This window comes from Aristolochia californica, unplaced genomic scaffold (assembly GCF_029961685.1).
Source record: "Aristolochia californica isolate CCGP_79_NKW_82.1479 unplaced genomic scaffold, dmAriCali1.0.hap1 SCAF_4, whole genome shotgun sequence".
NCBI classification, from domain to species: domain Eukaryota; kingdom Viridiplantae; phylum Streptophyta; class Magnoliopsida; order Piperales; family Aristolochiaceae; genus Aristolochia; species Aristolochia californica.
Genome location: NW_027182103.1, coordinates 5,268,783 through 5,286,656, shown reverse-complemented (window position 1 = coordinate 5,286,656; position 17,874 = coordinate 5,268,783). Strand labels below are relative to the sequence as shown.

Genomic DNA, 17,874 nt, shown 5'->3' with positions numbered 1-17,874 from the left:
TTTAAATCAAGCTCGGCTCGAACATAGAAAGGTTCAGACTCAGCTGGATTCAATGTCACCCTTATGCCCAATTTTAAGTAGAGGTCATGCACAATTTTATGTAAAATGTATGTATAATTTTATATACAATTTATTTGACATGTATTTTTTGAAAAGTTTTAAATGTATGTTGGAGCTCGAACTCGAAACATGTAATTTTTGAAAAGTTTTAAATGAATGTTGAAGCTCGAGCTCGGCTCGAACTCGGTTAAAATTATTGGGCTTGAGCTCGATAACAATTTTAGGCTCGAGGCTAGGCTCGGCTCAAGGTCGAGTTCGAAATATTTAAATCAAGCTCGGCTTGAACATAGGTAGGTTTAGGCTCGGCTCGGCTCGATGCCACCCCTAGCAACAAAGAACAGGATGGATCACTCAGACAACAGCAGATAAGCTTAGCAATGCTAGACTTGCCAAGGTTCAAGCCAACCAACTGATGATCCTACAAGTTGGGTGTATCAAGCAGATATATTCCTTATGTACCATAGAAGTGCAGAAAATCAGAAGATCTTGCTTGCTTCATTTCATTTGGAAGATAGAGGAACAAAGGGGTACCAGTTGAAAGACAACACTCATTTGGAATAGAAGATGTTTGTCAAGGCTTTGTGAATTCAATTTGGAGTATCAAAGTACAAGGATTTTCATGATGCCAGGTTGAAATTAATACTAAGGGGATTTACAATACTATCAAACAAATTTTAAGAACCCAGCAATCGACTGCAAGGTCTGGTGGAAGAAGCATCAGTGGATTGTTTTGTCAATGGGCTACATGAATACATTCCAGCAAATTTTGAAAGTTTATTCGCCCAAAGACCCTGTTCTAGGCTATTAATTTGGCATAAACTTATGAGGAGAAGCTGCAGGCATTAAAGACTGTGGCAGCTAGTAGCAGTCTATGTTCACTTAAGGGTGAGAAGGTCAGCAATTAAGACAATTGGAGAAGCAGCAGGAGGATCTAAACCAATTGGTGTTGGCACCAAACCACATTTTGAGCATCTTCTTTTAGGAGAAATGGAAGGCTGACGAGCAAATGGACTTTGCTACAGCAAGGATGAGAAATTTTTGCCATGGTACAGGTGCTGGATAGTCCTAGTTTTCTTTTTGCAGGATACACTTGAGAAGGCAGTAATACTGGTGGCACAGAAAGACTTGCTGTAATACACTTGTTTCGAGCCTTGCAAGTAAGTTTCACTCAAAGTGGCAAGAGGGGCCTGTGCCAAGGTAGTAAGGGCACCCATACCTCAGTTGAACCTTGAGAACAAGGTTCAAACAGGTCATAATCTTATGCAGTAGGTGTCTTTTTTAATTAAAAAGTTTGGGAAGCAAGAGAGAGAGTGAGAGAGAGAGAGAGAGAGAGAGAGAGAGAGAGAGGAAATTTATGGTCGGATAGGGGTGGGGAGGAGGTGTAACCTAGGTTAAATTTTTAATGGCATCCATTATAACCAAATGGATCAGGGCATGTAAGTCAGGCTCCTTAAATTAAAAATAAGCATGCCAAGGGAAGCAACCACCATTGAAGTTAGCCGTTACAGTATCCATAGCCATATCACTCATAACAGAACCATATCCAGCAACCCATGCCATTTCACTTTATTCCTCTATGTGTTCCAAATACATCTCCACATGATCTGAAAATCCTACACAGAATATGGAAGAGAATTGTAATAAGTGGCTGACTCCCGAAGTGATCTTGTTTGAGTTGAAGACCTGGCACTGATTACACAGATAATGCATGTGCAAAGAATTTAGATAAGAGTAATGGTCCAGGCAATAAGATCAACACATAAAACAGCAAATGTTGACATGCACTTTTCCATGTCAGCATGTAGGTAACATAAGCATCAAGAATAGTTGGGAATCAGGAATCATAAAACATGGTCTGCTCTCTCACATTATTCAACTTTTACAGCATAGGAGTAAAAACAAACATAACGCACAGCTTTTAAAACTGGCTTCATTTTTTACAAAGAAGTGATTTTCAATTTTCAAAGCCAACTCTTTTAGGTACCTAATTTTTTTTTTCTTTTTTGAGATGTAGGTACCTCAATTTTTTTCAAAACCAATGGAACTTAGCAGCTATCTCTTTTGCATTCCTGAGGCTAGAGAGCTGAAATTTTCGAATCAGTAAATATACCAGGATTTAAAAGAAAAAAGTCAAAAGGAAAGACAGAAAGAAGAAAAATGAAAATTTTTTGTTCTCTGATTCAATCCAAGTTCCTTTCAATGGAGCATATTCAGCCTCCTCAATAAAGTCAAGATTCATCAGATTAAAAGATGACATTCAAGGTCGTTATGCAGAAGGTTTTGAGTTTTGAAGTGGAAGAGAGTGTCTTCAGACTGGTAAGTAATAAAGAGGGTCTTCCCTTGTCTGTGGAGGAGACTCATAGGAAAAGGGCAGGCAACAATTTCCAAAGAGAGGAGGATGCCACCTTGTATGGAAGAGAAAATTAGCTGCGAGTATGAAATGGGATGAAAGTAAGATGACTTGGACATGAGAAAAATTGATAACCTAAATATTTTTCACAAGGCAAGGAATATATGCAAAGTGGGGCAAATTGGACGTCACTGCAATGTTTCTTTTAGCATCTAACGGACTTACCTGGGCTTCCCGTTGACTGCTGGCACACCCTCCAAAAGTAGCTGGCATCATGTGATTGAGCGAATGGAGGGTCGTCTGACCACGTGGCAGGGTAAATTCCTCTCAAAAGTTGGAAAACTCGCCCTTATAAAATCTAGCCTTCATGGAATTCCCAATTGTTATTTATCTCTCTTCCACTACCCAGCTTCTGTGAGAAACTGCTTGGAGGGGCTCAAACGGAGGTTTTTGTGGGGTGGGCCCAATGGAGAGAGAAGGTATCATCTGGTCAAGTGGGCAGAAGTGTGTCAGCCCATCCAACTCAATGGGCGTGATATCAGAGATATCGCTAAGACCAATTCTTCACATCTCATGAAGTGGATCTGGCGATTTAACTCGTCACCATAATTGATATGGAGGGCCCTTGTTGCTGCCAAAGCAAATAAGACAAACGGATGGTGAACTGATGGCAGCCGGTGATATCGCATATCTCCTATCTAGAGGAAAATCTTCCTCCTACTCCCCACCTTTTGTAAGGCAATCAAATGCTATCATGGGAATGGGCGTCTCACAAAATTCTGGTCGGATTGGTGGCTAGGGAACAAACCTTTGGGCCCATCTGGAACATTTCCAGCCTCAACAACGCCCACGTCTTGGATTTCTGGTCTGACTATGGAGGTTGGAACCTCTATCTCCATAGGGCCCTCGCGGATTCAAAAGCCTTGATGGCATCCACCCTTCTCACTCACCTCGCAAATGTTAAAATTCGAGATCATATTCCAGACACTCTCATTGGGACCCCATGTCCTAAAGGTTCCTTCACCTCAGCCTCAGCTTACAGCCTCCTACATGGCCTCAACAACCCCACAGCCCCAACATCCTACAACTCAAGCCTGGTCTCTGCTCGTTCCGCCTCGTATAAAAATTTTTATTTGGCGTGCTTGTAAAAATAAAATCCTCACGTCTGATACCCTCATCAGGCGGGGAACCCCCGTTCATGATCCTTCCTACCCCTTCTGCAACTCCCCTGAAACCGCCACACATGTTCTCCTACATTGCCAATTCGCCCATGCAATCTGGAGCAATCTCCTCAACCGTATAGGAATACAATTTTGCGTCCCCCACAACCTGCCATTCATGCTCCACTCTATCACCAACAATCGTCTGCCAAAGCTCAATAAAATGCTCATTTCTAGTTGTGCGGGTCACATTCCCTGGACTCTCTGGAAAGATAAGAACAAAGGGAAACTCCGTTTTAAATCAGCTCCAATTGAGGTAATTGCAGATAACATTGCAGGACAGGTCTGTGTATGGCTTCTGACACAGAAAGAATTCATTCATCTTAGCGGCACCGATTTCAGGAGAAATTGGCATCTGATTGCCAACATGACTGGGCCTTCACGCACAACGTGCAACCCCCTTCCCCCCCCCCCCCCCCCCCCCCCCCCAGCCATTTCAAGATAAACTTCAATGGCAATGCCTTTGGCTTCCCTAGTCCTGGGTTTGGAAGGGTCATCCATGATAAAGAAAGTTGTCTCCTCTACTCTTTTGTCGGCCCTTTACACATTTATGATTCTACTACTGCAGAGCTTGCTAGGCTGCTTCGGGTCCTCAAGATTTTTCATGACCGTCGTGATGGGCCCCTTATCATCGAACATGACTCCTAGGTGGTCATTGACTGGTGCACAAAGAAAATCCGCCCCCCTAGCGGCACTGGGACACTTATTTTGAAATTTGCAATATAACTGCTCATTTAAATTGTATTTGGGCTCACACACCTAGATCCACCAATCATTTGGGGGATTTTCATGCTAAAAGGGGTTTTTCCCTCCAATCGTTGTGGAGGATAGGCCACCGTGCTAGGTTGTATATTTTTTCCCTTCCTTTCAATTAAATTCACATCTTTTTCTAAAAAAAATGTATATCATTTTGTGTTTGTTTGAGAATGATAAGTGCTAGAATCCATATAAGAGTATTTTGGTCATTTCACCAATCTAGTATGCACCTCGAGAGATAGCAGTAGACTAGGTATCATGCTAGAAGTATAGATTTCAAGTTTGATAAGGTTTTGAGTAGTATTCAGTAAGTTATGGGAGTTTAAGCTATGAGGGGTATTCTTGTTACCATTAAAGAGGGAGAGAGAGAGAGAGAGAGAGAGAGACTACAAGGAAACACTCTGACACACTAGAGTATCTACCATAGAATTTGTGTCACCATTAGTGTGAACCAAATTAATTTAGAAATGCACATAAAATTCTTTAATCTCATCATAGATGTGGAGAAATTGCCGCAAAGGAGACTTTCCTAAGGAAAATCAAGAAATGACCACCAAAAAGTCTCCCTCAATCACTAGAGGGCAAACAAAACTCTACCAACACACAGAGACCACAAAGAAGGGACATATTTCAGCTTAGAAGAATCACATTACCCACAAAAGGTAGAGTAAACTTAATGACAGTACCTAAATGATCACGAATACTCTTCCTTTAATGGGGCCTGGATTAACTCTACAACTACATTTCAAAAAAACTCTACAACTTCCATCAAAATTCAGCTTGAGCCAAACCTCAAGAAGAGGGCCCCAGTGAATTACTTGACGTCTATTATTAGAAGCTACTATATCTTCCTAGCATATCTTCAAACTGGAACTACAAAGATGAAGCAACGAAATCCTGCTAATCAATAAGAAATACCTCCAATCAATCTGGACTTATTATTAGAAGTTCTATTGCTTCTCTTTTTCAAAGAGCTCAAATAAAAGCTATAAAAAAAGAATGCCACAAAATTCTTTCTTCTTTAATAAAGGTCTTTTAAAATTTGAGACATTAAAGTTAAGTACAAAGCAAATATGCCAAAGCTCCAAAGCTGGTGAAACGTTAAAGCTAGGTCCTTAAACCTATTCCATATTAAGCTGGCCTACCTCAAGCCCATTCCCCAAGTTGGGGCCCCCGAGACCATAATATTAAATCCAAAAGTGAAAGGAAAACAAACCTAAAATCCAAATTTACGTACATATATGTTATGATCCTGGTTACATGCAAAGATGGGTGAGCATAGTTTAGGGCCTATGAGGATTATTGGACGTGTTACACGTAAGAAATAAAATGATTTTTATGTGGAATGGTGGATAGAAAGACTAAGAATCCGATAGGGACAGAATTAGGGTTTTGGGTTCAAAGGGATTGAGGGACGAGAGAGGGAATGTAATTGGGTTTTATGGGCTAGGTTCAGTCCTAATTGGGGTTTCAAGTAGGTGGCACTAGAGTTTACAAAGAAAGAAATGACTTTTGGGAAGACTTAGAGAGGTAGACTTGATTAAGGTTTCGAAGAATACATGGTGACTTGATATACTTAAGGGACTGGAAGATTGTTTTAGGGAGGGACAAAGTTTTAATTAGGCTAGGGAAAGGTTAGGACGTGGATTAGGTAGAATTAGAAGAGTGGGTGAAGGTTTAGGAAATGTGGGAGAAAAGATAGGGTAGTGAGGGGAGAAAATAGGTAAGGAAAGGTTGGCATCTCCTAAGATGTAGGGAGGAAGAGTATTTTGGGTAGAAGAGGATTTAAAGGACTCTAGAGAGGAGTGAATCATGTGGAGGAAGGCACTGGGAATGATGGGACTTTTTCTGAGAATGTGGGGAACTCCAGAAGGAACTAGCAGTCGTCTAGGGATAGGAAGGTGGAACTTAGGAACAATTAGGTTTAGTCTAATGGGTAATTAGACTATGGTTTTGAGTAGGGCAGCTTGGCTAGAGGGAAGGGCTGGACTGGACTCATGGATGGGAGAGGACGTTGGGTATAGACTGAGCATTTATCAAACTATAGAAGGATGAGAGTGCTAGGCTAATGAATGGAAATGGCTAATGATAAATAATGAAAGAAATGGAAGATAGTACCATTAACTCTTACCATTATTAGGGGTCAGCCTACTTCGGGGAGTGCTTGAGTTGGTGAGACTCGATACACCGAATTGTAACCCTTGGGTCGGGGGTTAGCCACTTACTGACCTTTATTGAATCGAATGCATTGAGTTGGCTGAAGCTAACAAAGGGTTTTTGTATTGATTGAATGATTCAAAGGCTTATAAAGCTTATAACTTACAAACTAAGGATTAAAGCTACTTCTACTCTCTTCTCTATATGGGACTAATGGAATTTGACTCTAGAAACTTCTTTTTCTAATAGTTTTACCCTTGCCTAGTTGACGCCACTTTTATAGAGTCTTCACTAACTTTTCTGCTCTTGTATTGTTAGTGACACTTCTCCAGGGCATTTTCTAATAGTTTTGCGCCTCTTGATTGGCACCACTTGTCTTTTCCTCCTCGTTGGCCTTTTGTTCCACCTTGGATTCTCCTACTTGACTTAAATAACTTCCTAAAGACTTCTAATTTTAGACTCAATCCTACTAAGCTCATGCAGGGTTTTACTTCTCTTATTCTCCTATATATCACTCATGGACAACATGGCCTCTCTCTAGACAAATAAACATAGGGTTGTAACAATCCTCCACTCTCAAGACGAACCTTGTACTCAAGTTTCTAGAGTGACTTTGAGGTTGTGGGATAGTGATGGAACAGAGTAGAGGAAAAGAAAGAAAATATAACCTTTCAGTAGGGGATATGTAGTTTTCGGCGGAATTGGAGTTCTGGCCACCTTCCACGGTCACCACACAAAATTTTTATAATCCTGATTACATGCAAAGGGGGCAGGGCTTAGTTTAGGGCCTATGTGGAGTAATGGACATGTTGCATGTAAGAGATAAGGTGGTTTTCATGTTGAACTTTGACAAGAGGTCTAGGACTGTGATAGGGAGAACTACGGTTTGGGTTTGGAGGGATTAAAGGACGAGAGAGGGATGGTATACTGGGGTTTATGTGTTGACCAAGAGTTGACTCCCACCCATATTTTGTTGATAACAAAACTTAATCGAGGTAACAATTATAAATTTAGCATTTCAAAGGCTTTTCCTTCAAGAGACACAAAAATTAAGGTCTTTGCAAAAGAACCATCATATGTATCTCAAGACCTCAAGCTCCATTGGTGTGTCAAGTCATCTTGAAGAAGCACCCACAAGTAAAGAAATGAAGATTGGCAGTTTAGAGTCAAAATTGTCTAGAAAATCTCAAAAACTCTAACCATGTAAGAGAGCGGCCCCAAATCATTAAAATTGAGGCACAAATGAACTCATTGGAGCTATAGGGCATACTGCATTCAAAATATATCTTACCAATGCGTATCCAAGCTTTTAAACATGTTAGAATCACTTAGGACAAATTATATCATGCTTTGAAGCCTAGATTAGAAACTTGGCTATGGCATGATCCATCATTACCTACCAATGATCGATCATCCAAAAAGTATATTGGCTGCAAATATAAAGCATGATTGATCAATCAAGGTCATTGATCGATTAGAAGAACTTGGCCAGAATGTCCTATAAAGCATGATCGATCAACATTGTCAAGGCACTGAAAAATTATAAATCGTGATCGATCATACTTACAGTACTAATCCATCATACAAAAGTATGCCAATGAGGGACACAATGTATGATTGATCAGACATACGTCACTGGTCGATCATACATAGTTTTACATAGCCAAGAGGAGCAATGCATGATCGATCAATCAGGGTGGACTAATCGATCAACTTAAAATTTCTAATCTAATACACAGGTATTCATCGATCAATCAACCTATAGTTTGACAAAAAAAAATTAATCTAATAGACAGGTATTCATCGATCAATCAGCCTTAAGTCTGACAAAAATACAACCGTTACACATGATTGATCGATCATTACTTTTCATTGATCGATTATGGAGTTGTCAACTTTTTGAAAACTGCCAAATAACAACTAGTTTGACTTGGGGAAACTATAAATACCCCATTAAACGTACCTTAGCATAGTTATTAAGCATTTATTTGCAAATCTACCATATTCAAAGCACTCAATACTTGAAATTCATTTCAAAGTTAATTTTGAAAGAAAACGAACTAGAGACTTTACAAAAATCCCATTTCTCTCAAATTTCTCCTTGCAGTACCTACTATCAAGCTCCAAAATTATTTTCAGTCGTACTTCAAAGTTAGAGGCGTGGAGATTCTAAAAGGAGAAGGCTATCAGATTCAAATTTATGCTGGACGAGAATGTTTTAGGGAGAGACAAGGTTTTAATTAGGCTAAAAAAAGGCTAGGACATGAATTAGGTAGAATTAGAATAGTTGGAGAAGGTTTAGGAAGTTTCGGAGAAAAATTTAGGGAAGCGAGGGAAGAAATAGGTAAGGAGATGTTAGCATCTTCTAAGATGTAGGGAGGAAGAGTATTTTGGGGTGAACCATGTGGAAGAAGGTGCTGGGAATGATGGGACTCTTCTGAGAACGTGTGAGAAACTCTAGAAGGGACTAGAATTCGACTAAGGATAGAGTGATTGAACTCATGGACAGTTAGGTTTAGTCTAAAGGGTAATAAGGCAATGGTTTGGGTAGGGTGGCTAGGCTAGATATGAGTGAAGGGCTGAAATGGACTTGTGAGGGTGTAAGATATAGAGGAAGTACCGATCAGATTATAGAAGAGGAAGGGCGACTAGGCCAATGAATGAAAATGGCTAATGATAAATAATGAAAAATATGGAAAACACCCTAGAGTCAAGGTTTAGTCGCCTAATAACCTTTATATCATCAATTAAATGTCTTAAGTTGACCATAGCCGATGAAAGGATTTTGTATTGATTGAATGATTCAAAGGTTCATAGAGCTTACAATTTATAGACTGAGTGGAGCAATTTCTACTCTCTTATCTATGTGAGACTAATGGAATTCACGTCTATAAACTTCTTTTTCTAACATTTTTAACCCTTGCTTAGTTGGTGCCACTTTTCTAGAGTTTTCTTGACTATTTTGCCCCTGCAAAGTTGGTGTCATTTCTTTAAGGCACTTTCTAACAGTTTTACACCTCTTGTTTAGAACCACTTGCCTTTTCCTCCATGTTGGCCTTCTGATCCATCTTGAATTCTTCTACTTGACTTAAGTAACTCCCTAGGGACTTCTAATTTAAGACTCAACCATATTGGACCCACTGCTCCATCTTTCTCCTATCTTTCTCTCGTGGCCAACATTGCTCCATCAAGAATATAAACATGTGGTTGTAACAATATACACTCAATACAAATTAACTACATAATCTTATACTTTGAGAACGAATTAAAATATCCATGATCATATATGTCTATGCCTGATCAGACCATTTACAACCCTTGACACATATGTCCACATGTGTGACTAGAACTAATGAAACCCATTAATTTTTATACTAATATTATCATGCGGAATGATGGGTGACCTAAACATTTCTTCTCGTCCTGACCTAAAATCACAGATTCAAAAACGATTTATATAGCGTAATGAGAATCAGAAGAACAATTTGATTGTTGAATCTCAACATTCAACTGCCCATCACCACGTGTTAATGGATTGCCTTCATTTGTTAACAAAGGTAACGTACATGAATTGTCAGTCGTACATCAACAAGAAAATAAAAAAATAAAAATAAAAAGAGCCAACCCCCACCTCCCACATAAAAAATGGTATTCAGGAGAGTTCTGCAAGTAATTTACAGAAATTTCACAAACACTACTGTTTCTTCTTCCTTCTTTTTCTTTTGTTGAGGCCATAGCTAATCTGTAATCATCCAGGTTTTCCTCCTGTTACCTAGCATGAGAAATTCTCTCATGGACATATGTTCGTCCTTTCCATTCAACATCCTTCCCTGCCCACCAATACTGGATCTCTAAGGTGCAGAACTCAACTTTATTGTGCAGTTAACTGCAAGCAAGAGGGTTTATATCAATTAAAAGTGATTATTTTAGTTGTATTTCTGATTTTTTTGGTATCTCCAGATCAATTACTATTTGTTAGGGATTTAAATATCTGGGCCAGAGAGGCTGGTCATCTACATCTAAAATCACATAACATTTAAGTATACAAAGACATTTATTGCGGGCCTATTTTTGGATAATTTCTAATAATTTCAACAACCACTCATGATATCTAAGGAAGGTAAGGACAGATGTTGCTCCAAAATTTGCTCCCAAAATGAATCTATAAATGGAAAATAAGAGCGATGCCTTTCAAAAAGATTATTAGAGAATGATAAAAAGAAACATAGTTGATGATAGGTTAAAAGCATCAAAGCTCCATCAGAAACTCAATAAGCTAACGAATTCATAATGATGAACTCATAGACAAACAGTATAGAATGTGATAGCGGAAAACACTAAAAAGTGTAAAAAACACCTGTAAGAAGCTGCACTTTTCCTTGGAGGTATCTGTCAAAAAAACAAACACGGTTATTCAAAAAATTAATAAAATCCACACGCAAAAATTGAATAGACAGCCAAACAGTTTTCAATCACCAGCAGTTACAAAAAGAAGCATGAGATGAAGTACTTCAAATTTTTGGACGAACTGAAAGCCAAGAGAAAGATTCTAAAGGAAGAGGAGAGAAAATTTGCATCCCCACATATGTATCAAAAATGGCATCCCAAGATTGATACACCAGTTAATTTAAACAAATATGTGTCTGATTTATAGATCGACCGCTTGAAATATAATTGTTGCGATGCACACAGGCACTCCTTGGAGACATCAGATTCTATTTTTCAAAAGCTAAAACTTGGAGACTACAGACTACTGATTATCGGACAAGAAATTTTGTTAGGGAGGTCAAAGACCTACCAAGTAGACATAGCAATCACTGACTTGAAAGAGCACAAGTTCCAGTGATTCAGTTTGCTCGTATTCGTCTCCTCGATCCTCCATTTCCCCTGATTCTTCTCGCTCTTTCGGCATGCTAGAAATCGGTGAAAGTTCCCAGACAACAATATCGCGGGAGAATCAAACGGGAGAGAAAGGGAAGGAGGGAGGAAATAAGTGTCCGAGGGTGCAAGTAATGGTTGGCATCGGACCGGCTTTAGATGTGACCCAGACCCGAATCGACCGTTCCCTCCCGACCCGAAAATCCTGGGATGGGATTACACTTCCACCCCGCGAGGCTGGGATGGGGATGGAAAATGAATCCCATTGGGTTTCGGTTCGGGGACGGACCCGCAGGGATTTATACATGTAATGCCCCCTTCTATTTTAAAATGTCATGAGCTTTAATAAACAAAAGACTGAAATTTCTTAACTTTAGTCGGGGTATTTAAGGAACAAAAATTCTATTTCAACACATTTTCAAGTAGACTTTTATACCCTTTTATTTAAAAAAAGTTAAATACTTTTCTCCTTTAATCCGCCCTTTAGCCCTATTTCCTTTCCTTCTCTCCTCCTGAGTGCCATCGGTCAAATTCTTTAGTACTCAAATTTTTTTTTAGCTCTAAGCCTTAAGCCCTAAGTCTTAAACCCTAAACCCTAAGTCTTAAACCCTAAACCTTAAACCCTAAACCCTAAACCCTAAGCCCTAAGCCTTAAATCCTAAACCCTAAACCCTATATGTTACTTCCATGTTGTTGTTTTATGACGTGTAATTATGTTTTGTTTTTGTGCTACTTAGTATTTAGATAAATTGGGCATGTATGATTTGTTAAGTTAGGATCTTGTTTGAATTCTTTGTTTCTTATTCTTGAGGTGATTGTGTTGTTGATTATAGTTTAATGGCTGAAACATACCATGGTACTACTGAAAATCAACTATTTGTAAGTGAAGGAAATGCTAGTATAGAGAGAGAAGATAATACGACCATTGGTAATGCCATTGAAGGCTTTATTAATTCTAATCCAGCCACTAATACTCCTAGTCATGCTTCGGAACCTTTAGAAACACAAAGGAGAGGAATAAAAATCAAGAGAGACTGAGAGTTAGTATCACTAAGTGGGTTGTACTAGACGGACAACCATTGTCTACAGTTGAAAGTCCACACTTTATAAATATGATCAAGGAAGTGAACCCTTTGTATCAACCTATTTCTAGTACCACTTTGAAAAGGGATATTTTGAAAATATATAATAGTGAAAAAACAAAGCTTTTGAATGAGTTGGATAAGCTTTCTAGTAGAGTGGTCATCACAACAGTTATGTGGACTTCAGTGCAAAAGAAAGGGTATATGGTCACTACAGCTCACTATATTGATGACGATTGAAAGTTACAGAAACCTATTTTGAGATGTCTTAAACATATCAATACTTTTTATTTATATGGCTTTGCATATCTCATAGTATGTTTGTGCATGTCTTGATAAAAAATAAATTATACTTTTTTATTAGGTTTGCTTACATTCCTTCTCGCCATACAAAAAATGTATTGTGTGAAGTTACATCAAATTCTTTATTGTATTGAAATATAGAAAGAAAATTATTTTGCATTACCATAGACAATTGTTCTACTAATGATGCATGCATATCATTACTTAGGGAAAAACTTTCTCACCCTCTTTTGTTTGATGGAGAGTTTTTACATGTCCGATGTGCTACCCATATTTTAAATATAGTTGTTCAAGAAAGTCTTGGACAATAACAAAAGTGATCGAGATTTTAAAAGATTGGTTTGTGGATTGGACTACAAGCCCACAAAAAGTTGAGAAACTTGAAGAAATGGATCATAAATTAAGAATTTCATGTAAAAAGAAGTTTATTTTAGATTGTAAAATCTGTTGAAACTCTGCCCATAAGATACTCCAAGTGGCTTTAGAATATAAAGATGTATTTTCACGTTTGAAACAACATGAAAAATTGAACATGAAATTGCCAATTGACGAATAATGGAGAATGACAACTGAAATAAGTTCAAGATTGAAAGTGTTTAGTAAAGTCATTGAGTTGTTCTCAGGTACTAAATACCCCACAATAAACATTTTCTTTGAAAAAATGTGCGACATTAAGTTAACATTGAAAGGTGGAGTGAGTCTATTATTAAGTTAGATCTTCGGTATAAGATGAACATAATTGGGTTTTACTATCACAAGTTATACATAGATGAGATGGAAGAAGTTCGCAAAGTTTGTGATTGTTTGTATTTACTTTTGAGGGAATATCAGAAGAAAAAGACAATGTCCAATATAGACATAAATGTATCTTCCACAAGCATAGATCATGTTAAAGAGGATAACTTATAAGAATTTGAGTCAAATACAAGAGTGAACAAAATATCAAGATCTGAATTCGATTTCTATTTAGATGAGTCGTTAAATCCTAAAAATTTAAATTTTGATATTTTTGACATGGTGGAAGTCTAACAACATTGTCGTTGATTGGAAAAAAACAATATTGGCCATCCTTATTTCCATAGTTTCATCTTAGTCAGTTTTTTAGCACAGGCGATAGAGTGATTAGTACTTAGAGAAGTACTCTACATCCATTTACTATCGCGGCCATAATGTGTATGCAAGATTGGAGTTAAATTCAATGATAATTTTAATCAAGTACTATTAGTTTTATTTAATTGTTCTTTCATCCTCATCTGCCTATCATTACTCGTGGAAATCAAAATTGAAACCAGATAATCAGGGGATTAGTTGTTTAAAATATCTGCTTGGTACGTCAGCTACGCATCCTGAGCACAAACGCGAGTAGTTGCAGGTAGTGGATTGAGACCTGACACTGAACTTCTGAAGGCCGTCTCTGGAAAAGGAAAAGGACGGAGGAGAAACAAGGTAAGGCGACGATGAAAAAACCAACGTAGTGCGGTCTAACGTGGATTTTCTCTTTCTCATTCACACGGCCACAAGGGTCAACTTCGGTGTCTGCACTGTGACTCGGAAATCCATGCTCGAGGACCTGAATCATCATCCGCCATTAAAGCTACGCTTACTCCAACGAACGTATCGTGGAGAAATTTACTCAAAAAGCTTATGTGGTATACAGTAAAGTTAAAGAGGTGGGAGATACAAGATTGTAGAAATCCAGGAAGCCTTGCTGGGTAGAGGGTACTGAATACCAATTAAGGAAATAATATCAAATGGAAGTTATAGTCGTGTAGGAAGACTTGTGGCCATGCCAGAAACTGTTGGAAGATTAATTTATGGTTTCTTTTGAGCCCAACTTTTTTGTCTCAGGCTTTTTAAATTAAAGTGTTTTTCTACATGTGATGTCTGCAGTCACTGCGCTCTGATATCATCTTCGTCTCTTAGAATTCTTCTACCAACGATTCTCCTACAAGGAAGGAGACCTCTGTGGATCTCTCGACATCTAGTTGCAAAAGATGTCCAATTCTTCCTGGTTCTCTTCTTACTCCATCAAGCTTCGGTTCTTCGCCAGAGTAAGACGATTCTTGCAGAAGAAGGCGTCCTGTAAGAGCCATGAGTCTGGTGAAAAGGCGAGAGCGGAAGAATTAGTGATGGGAAGAGGGAAGGATATTGAAGAAGCGTCTATTGTGCTGCAGAGGTCGGTGAAGAAACTTCACTTTGGAGACTGGGAAGAGAGGGAAACTGCCGCCAAGGAAATTACAACATTGGCTGCAGAGGATTTACGGACAAGGAAGTCACTTGCGGCTCTCGGGGTAATACCTACCCTGGTTGGTATGCTGAATTCCGATGTCGCCGGTCGCCGGATGTCGGCTGTTCGGGCATTAGTCGAGCTCTCTAATGGTACTCAAACGTAAGTCGCTTACTTTGGCCACTTTTCTATTTGTCTGTAAATTTCTTCTGGTATGGAAATCTATAATCTATACAATATGGTGCCAACTGCCAATTATGGCAGATTTCCAACCATGAACATAGTAGAAATCATCCACTGCTCAGATCATTTTTCCCCTTCTAAGGCTGCTCAACTGAATTTTTTCCCCTCGTCTGAATCTGAATTCTGAGAAACTTGCAAGTTAGACAGGACTGGCAGCTCGCAGGGTCTTGAAGAATTGGGAGGGAAGGGAAAGTTGACTTGGTGAGTCATACTCTGAACATGTGCACTGATCACATTGACTTGTGAGTTCCATTCTGGAGCCACTCGCTTAATTTTTTGTAAAATACTCCAGTTCTTAGGTGTTCTGCTCAGATGACAAAACGAACCTGGAATTTTTTATCACCATAGTCAGTGATTTAGTACAGTCCGGTGGATCTCCTACTTATGGAGGATTTCCCAACTTCACCGACTCGCAAATGTAAAGGTCAATCTAATGGCTTGCAGCACAGAAGCCATTAAATGAGCACTGTCTGCTTTTTTCAAAGATTCAACAGTACAGCCGTCTACCCTTTTGGCTTTTTTGTTGGCTACTTAGGAGGGTAGAAGACGACGACTCACATTGGAATTTAGATAAGGTAGAGGACGCCAACTTTGACAAACTTTCTATCAGCTATTTCAACGAACATCTAGTTGACACCTTTAGTCCAACCAAAACAATTTCAAAATGCCTTCGTCAATCAACCTCTTGTACGCAGAATCTTGAGACGTCAAATACCAGATCTGATTAGGAAGTCTTTCTTGCTGATATTTGATTTTGTAGTTAATTAAACAAAAAAGTGGGCATTCGTTGATAACTTGCTATCCTATTTTTGTTTTTTAATTTCAGTAACAAGTCTCTCATGGTCGAAGCCGGAATCTTTGCGAGGTTGTCACTGCTGATTAGAAACCGGGAAGAGTCGGGCACCGAAGATGTTGTCTCGCTTCTCCTGTCTCTTTCCTCTCTCCCCATCACCCAAACCTCTTTCCCCACCACCGACATCCTTCCTTTCCTCACCGGAATTCTCGATTCCGGTGATACCGAAGAAACAAAACTGAGATATGCATGTATGGATACTCTATACAACCTCTCCACCGTCCTAGACCACACAAGTGCTCTCGTCTCGAGTGGCGTCGTGCAAACACTCGTAAGACTCTCGTCGGATAAGAATACTTCTGAAAGAGCATTGGCGACTCTTGGGAATTTGGTAGTGTCAATGGTAGGGAAGCAAGCAATGGAAACACATCCCTCTGTTCCAAATAATTTTATAGAGATTTTGATGTGGGATGATAAGCCCAAGTGCCAAGAATTAGCTGCTTACATATTGATGATCTTGGCGCATGGGAGCTCCGCGCAAAGAGAGAAGATGGCTCGATCGGGTATCGTTCCTGTTCTTCTGGAGGTTGCGTTGCTTGCTTCTGCTCTGGCCCAAAAAAGAGCGTTAAAGATACTACAATGTTTCAGAGACGATAGGCAGATGAAGATAGGAGCACACTCGGGGCCACAGACAGGAAGGTTTCCTGTGTTGACAGGTTTCCCTGTGAATCAGAAGGAGACCCAGGAAGGACGGCGAGAGATTAAGATGATGGTGAAGCAGAGTCTTGATAAAAACATGGAATCAATTATGAGGAGAGCTAATGCTTTGCAGGATCCTTCCACGTTAAAAGGCTTGATCATTAGCTCAAGCTCGAAGAGCTTCTTGCCTTTATAAGAATTCCATGAACTGATTCTGTCACATACTTATTTGTCCGTGCCTCATGGAAGCTGTACACTACGCGAATTCAAACTCATAAAAAAAAAAAAAAAAAACAGATCAATGAGACTTAGGACTGCCATTTAGCTCGTCGTTACCTTGCATTTTGCGTCTTCTACTTCTGATAATAGTTACAGAAAAGGAAACGCATTTGCCCATAAATGAATACTAGAACTGAAATCTATCTATATAATAAAGCAAGGAGGGTTGAGAATTTCTAGGGGTTTTTCAGATGGCATGGCAGTCTCTCTCCCCGCCCACTAATTGTCTAGGCAAACAGGATGCAAGAAACGGAGAAAGAGTAAGAAAGAAAAATGGCTCCGAGAGAATTTTTAGGAGAAGAGATATATTAAAAAGGAAACATGTGAGTAATCAAAAAGGTTTGACTCATACGTCATTTTATACATATGTGCAGTCATTACAAGAGATGTACTTAATTACAATGCTATGATCAATAAAAATTACAATCATATAAGCATCCATAAGTACAAAAGGGAGTCAAAAGTGGATGTCTTATGGACTAGTAGAGAGGTAGCTATGCTGAAGGTGGTAAGCAGCTGAGGATAGTTTTGAGAAGACTCTCAATCTTCTTATGATGATGTTGTAGCTCAATCTGCTCAGCCTTCAATTGTTCTTGCGTCGCAAGAACTGTTACTTGAGTCGGTGGATGACAAAATACCTTCTTCAGAGTATCTCCTCTTTGCAAATTCAAACTGATCTACTTGAGGCTATGGACTTAATTCATCTCTAAATCCGACTAGCTAAGGGGTAGATACTCTCTGAATTGAATCTTTTTGAACCCATTGACCCTGCTATTTGTCAAAGCCAAAATTTCCAACCTTTGTCTATCCAATGTACATCTTCTTGG

The 17,874-nt window shown here is 39.1% G+C and overlaps 2 protein-coding genes across 2 annotated transcripts in view; one reads left to right on the top strand and one right to left on the bottom strand.

Annotated features, from left to right (window-relative positions):
* LOC137963047 (uncharacterized protein At1g03900) overlaps positions 1–11,528 on the bottom strand; it is a 30,981-nt gene extending 19,453 nt beyond the window's left edge. The window contains exons 1-2 of the mRNA XM_068810227.1: positions 11,342–11,528; positions 10,901–10,932 (exon numbers count right to left, since the gene is read on the bottom strand). Of these exons, the coding sequence (XP_068666328.1) occupies positions 10,901–10,932; positions 11,342–11,455 (146 nt within the window). The 5' untranslated portion in view covers positions 11,456–11,528. The remainder of the gene's footprint in view (positions 1–10,900; positions 10,933–11,341) is intronic.
* Positions 11,529–14,734: 3,206 nt separating this feature from the next.
* On the top strand, positions 14,735–17,164 carry LOC137963907 (U-box domain-containing protein 45-like). Its single transcript, XM_068811140.1, has 2 exons — positions 14,735–15,195; positions 16,103–17,164. The coding sequence occupies exons 1-2, from the start codon at positions 14,801–14,803 to the stop codon at positions 16,962–16,964; spliced, it is 1,257 nt and encodes a 418-aa protein (XP_068667241.1). The 5' UTR covers positions 14,735–14,800; the 3' UTR covers positions 16,965–17,164.
* The last annotated feature ends 710 nt before the right edge of the window (positions 17,165–17,874 follow it).